At 50.5% G+C, this 4255-nt stretch overlaps 1 protein-coding gene across 2 annotated transcripts; it reads right to left on the reverse strand.

Moving 5' to 3' along the window:
- Nucleotides 1-949: 949 nt before the first annotated feature.
- LOC117897812 (adhesion G-protein coupled receptor G2) lies at nt 950-3764 on the reverse strand. 2 transcript variants are annotated; one of them, XM_034806861.1, is made up of 2 exons: nt 2346-3764; nt 950-2284 (listed from the first exon to the last, which is right to left on the reverse strand). In XM_034806861.1, the coding sequence occupies exons 1-2, from the start codon at nt 3658-3660 to the stop codon at nt 1089-1091; spliced, it is 2511 nt and encodes an 836-aa protein (XP_034662752.1). In that variant the 5' UTR covers nt 3661-3764; the 3' UTR covers nt 950-1088. The 2 variants fall into 2 exon arrangements, with proteins under 2 accessions (XP_034662752.1, XP_034662753.1); XM_034806862.1 differs by having other exon boundaries at nt 2104-2284; nt 2342-3764.
- Between the last annotated feature and the right edge of the window lie 491 nt (nt 3765-4255).

Below are 4255 nucleotides of genomic sequence, written 5' to 3' on the forward strand. Positions count from 1 at the left end.
CAAGTTGCGCATGATTTGAGCTCCTTTGCTCAAAACTCATCTCGAGCATGTTTTAATATTAATTCCCTGCATTCTCCACGTGCTGTCTGGCAGAGTCACAACCGCACCTTTTGAAATTCCATTCCTAATGCATTTACCTGAAATAACTTTGCCCACAAACCAGCAAATGCGATGCAGCCAGACGGGAGCTAATGCCAACGGTATTTGCTAGTGCCTTTACCAAACGATTAATCTCACCAAACCGCAATGCCACTGACATGGACGTGGACCATCAATCAGCATCGATGGGGAGGAGAGCGTGTGGAATCATTCCGCTAATCAATGAGAAAGCATTTTCCATTTACATCCGCTCAGCTCATAATTAAGAAACCAACTGAATCGATTTGAACGACCCTTGGAGGCGTCGCAAATGCCAGAGGCACAGGTAACTTGCCTTTAAAGCCCCTCCTGGGGGGCAGGTTAAAAACTCCCTTTACTGCCCTACAGTTGCCATGGCCATTAATTTCGAAGCACTTGGGCAACCGTCGCAAGATTCCTTTAGACAATAAATATCCGAGCGTTGGGAATCCTCACAGAGCCACCAACGGCGCGGCGGTCAGGTCGTTACTTTTGGGGCACTGAAATGTTTCACACCTGCCGTTCATCAAAATACAGGCACACGCAACCCACCCTCGGCGCACAATCAACACAAATTTATGCACCGTGGATCGATATTACTTTGAGTAAAGTTTGTAATCAAAATAAGTACAAGAATGTTATGCAAAGTATTTCAAAGTACATGGAATTGTTTGAGCGTGTACAAGGAACGACTTAGCCCACTGTGCACAGTCCTCGCTCATCGCATTGATTGATGGCCAAGGGTGCCACACTTTTCAGTTTAAAACTTGGCACTAAATTTACCATTGCGTTGCGTAACTTTTCAGGTAGTTGTACAAAACTAAGGGGGAAGTTTCAATAAAAATACAATAAATATTTAATACACAATTTGTTTGAGTACAATTTGTTCGTTGGGTGGATGACGAGAGCTGACTGGACATATGGGACTGGGAGATGGAAATATCTCTGAATAGCTGAATGTGATTCCCCCGCTAATGTTGCGATCTGTGCGAGTAATTGGTGGATGAGGTGGTCATCGACTGCAGCTCGGTGGAGCGCTTTTGCACGTTCATCGACATTTTGGTGGGGCACAAGAGACCCATCCAGGAACGTCGAGCGGCTTCATCGAAGAGCACAAAGTAGACGAACAGCACGAATCCCTGCATGGTGGCCGTGATGCAGAAGAGATACGAGAAGGCCACGCCCGCCTGCATGAAGGCGAAGATACCGAAGATCCAGGAGAGTCCAAGCAGGAAGAACAGCAGAATGGAGAGGCGGATCTGTTTGACGACCATCTTCCGCTCGGACTTGTGAACGCTTTGGCTGAGCGAGTGCGAGATGCTGTAGAAGACATACACAAAGATCACCAGGTTGGCCACAGTGACCAGAGTGACGGGCAGCACCAGGCCAAAGATGAGACCATGCCCCGATGGGTAGCAAATGCCAGTGTCGGTTGCCAGCTGTGCGGTCGAAGGCAAGTAGCAGTCGGGGTCAATGAAGGCCACCAACAACGTGGGCAGCAAAGGCAGGGACCAGGCCACCAGGGCAGCCTTCAGAATATAGTGGCTGGGCCTCTCGATGCCAATCACCGTGACATAGCGCTGGAACTGCAGGAAGGCGATTATGAGCATCCAGCAGAAGAGCACGAGAATTGAGTACTGCAGGGAGGCCCCCAAGGCCACACAGCGTGCGGTGTCTCCGTTAACGACCAGCTGTTCGGATATGTCGTCGGTGTTGAGGAAGACGAAGAGAACCATTTGGAGGGTCATGGCGAGGCACAAATGCAGCAGCACCTTGGTGGAGGCCTGGCTGCGCCAACTTTTGAAGAGAGCGGCGGTGAGGAAGATCCCAATCAGTCCCATCAGCGACAGGCTGCAGCCCACAATGGAGAGGATGTCCAGCACACGCTCGTTGAGGGGCGTGATGAGAACTTCCTCGCCCAGGTCATTGGTGCGGTAGCTGCCGCCGATGAGGTATGAGAACTGGGTGAGGTGATTGGTGTGGCAAACGATGATCGGATCACGGAGCAGGTCCGAACTGCTACTGCTGGTGGTGGTGACGCCGTTCACCAACCAGGTCGAATAATCCCAGTAGCCGCAACCGCTGCCCGTGCTGATGGACCTCGCGTCCGGCTCACGGATGTTCTCATTGCGCAGCAGGAAGGGCAGGCTCTCGGGGAGGGTACGATCTGAAACATAGATAGGATAACCCTGAAGCCAACTTTCGTTTAATAGTGGAAGATTACTCACCCCGTATTTCTGGTATGGAGATGGATATCACCTTGCTGCGAGGTCTGCGACTGCGTGTCAGCGACATTTCCACAAAGAGAGCGTCGTGGGCATAGATCTTGAAGACCAAGTAAGTGGCTCCGAGCTTATTCACCTTTTCCCACAGTTGTTTGGGCAGGAAGGTGGCCACCTCAAGGTCGGACTCTCGCTTCAGGCTGTCTAAACTATCGCTGGAGCGCAGGAATCGGTACCAGAAATCGCTGCTGGATTTTCTACCCACGGAGTTGGCGGAGTAGATGGCAATGCCTGTGATTTTGTCGCACTCCGGACTGACGAAGAACACACTGAGGTTGCTGCTCAGCAGGGCCTGGACTCCGATGTCAGAGAAGTTGACAGTTTCCACACCTCTGGCTGCCACTTCGGCGGCATCGCTGGCTGCCTGAGCCTGGGTTACGACCTTGCCACACCTCTCTCTGGACACCATCTGCGTGGCTAGGCCGTCCATATAGTTCTCAAATTGTGTGAGCAGTGAGTTGGTGGCATTCAGCTGAGCGGAGAGTCGCAGCACCTCCCTGTCGGTGGACATGATCTCTTTGTAAACACTGACCAGGTCCGCGCTGACCGCTGCATCCTTTTCCTGCTCCATCAGGGCACCGAGGACCTGCCCCGTCATATGCACATCGGCGGGCAGGACACTCTTGTCGGGCTGTCTAAACAAGTCCCTCATCGTGGCCGCCATCTGTTGTCGACCCTGGGTATCGTTGGCTCGTCGCCTTCCCTCGAGGATATCGTCGTGCAGACTGTTCAGCTGTACGCTGATCGTACGTTCCCTAAAGCGTCGCAGACACACGACAGGCTGCCATTTATCAATTACTTCCCACTTGGCCCTGTAGCCGACTTTCTCACACCTCCTTGTGACCGGCATTCCGTTCCTGAGGATGCACACATCGTGCAGAGTGGCATTCTCTCCGACTCTGGCTCGCTTCCATTGGTTCACGTGCGGTGTCTGGTCGTGGTTTCGTACGATGTAGTCGTGCTGGAACTCTTCCGGTTGGCAGCTTGTGGCATCACAGTACAACAAATCGAGTTCACCAAATTGCTTCTGCTGATCGCAGTCGTAGTACTTCTGTCTGCCGTTCTCCAATCGACAAAGCCTCCGTTCCTTCGGACATTGTTCATATGGGATTTCATCGGTTGTTGAATCAGAGTCATCACGTTTTATCCGCGAATTTAGGTGTGCACGGAGCTCTGATAACGGATAGTCTCTTATGAGAGCCTCCAACTCCCATGGGAGGGTCAAGGTCAGAACGAGTACGACGCACCACAGCGAATTCATTTTGCATGACTCAGTCGCATGAGTCGCTTTTATCTTTGCTCACTTCTCCGATCCGACATATACCCGTACTATATAAGACGTCCGACTCCAACGGAGAAACTCTCTGCACTGAACACTAAACTTTTCGTCCGCTCAGCATTTCCCGGGCCAGAACATACCTCACCACAGACAGTGGTCTGGTGTGCGTTATCAATCGACACCACGATCGTTTATCGGAGAATTTGTTGCCTCTGTCCGAGCACGTACTCGCCGCTCACCTGAACTCAAACTTACTTGTTCAGCCAATAAATACCTTTTTACAATGTTTAAGTATAATTAACAATGTTGAGAAAGATACAGTAAAGGTCAATGTCAAACTGTAATCACTTCTTTATTGCCCTGTGGCCCAGAGACGATTTATCATGCAATTTGAATATTATATGGCTGTAAATAAGAGTAATAATTGGTGGACTTCATTTTCTCAATAAGAGAGCGAGTGACCTATCGATCGTTCAGTTAATATTATCTACTTCTGATCTCGCTCTCTTTCTACTTTTCGTGCCACTATCTGATCGATAAGGCAGAACGTACGGTCTAGCTCTGTTCGCTGATATTT

This window comes from Drosophila subobscura, chromosome O (assembly GCF_008121235.1).
Source record: "Drosophila subobscura isolate 14011-0131.10 chromosome O, UCBerk_Dsub_1.0, whole genome shotgun sequence".
Taxonomy (NCBI): Eukaryota; Metazoa; Arthropoda; class Insecta; order Diptera; family Drosophilidae; genus Drosophila; species Drosophila subobscura.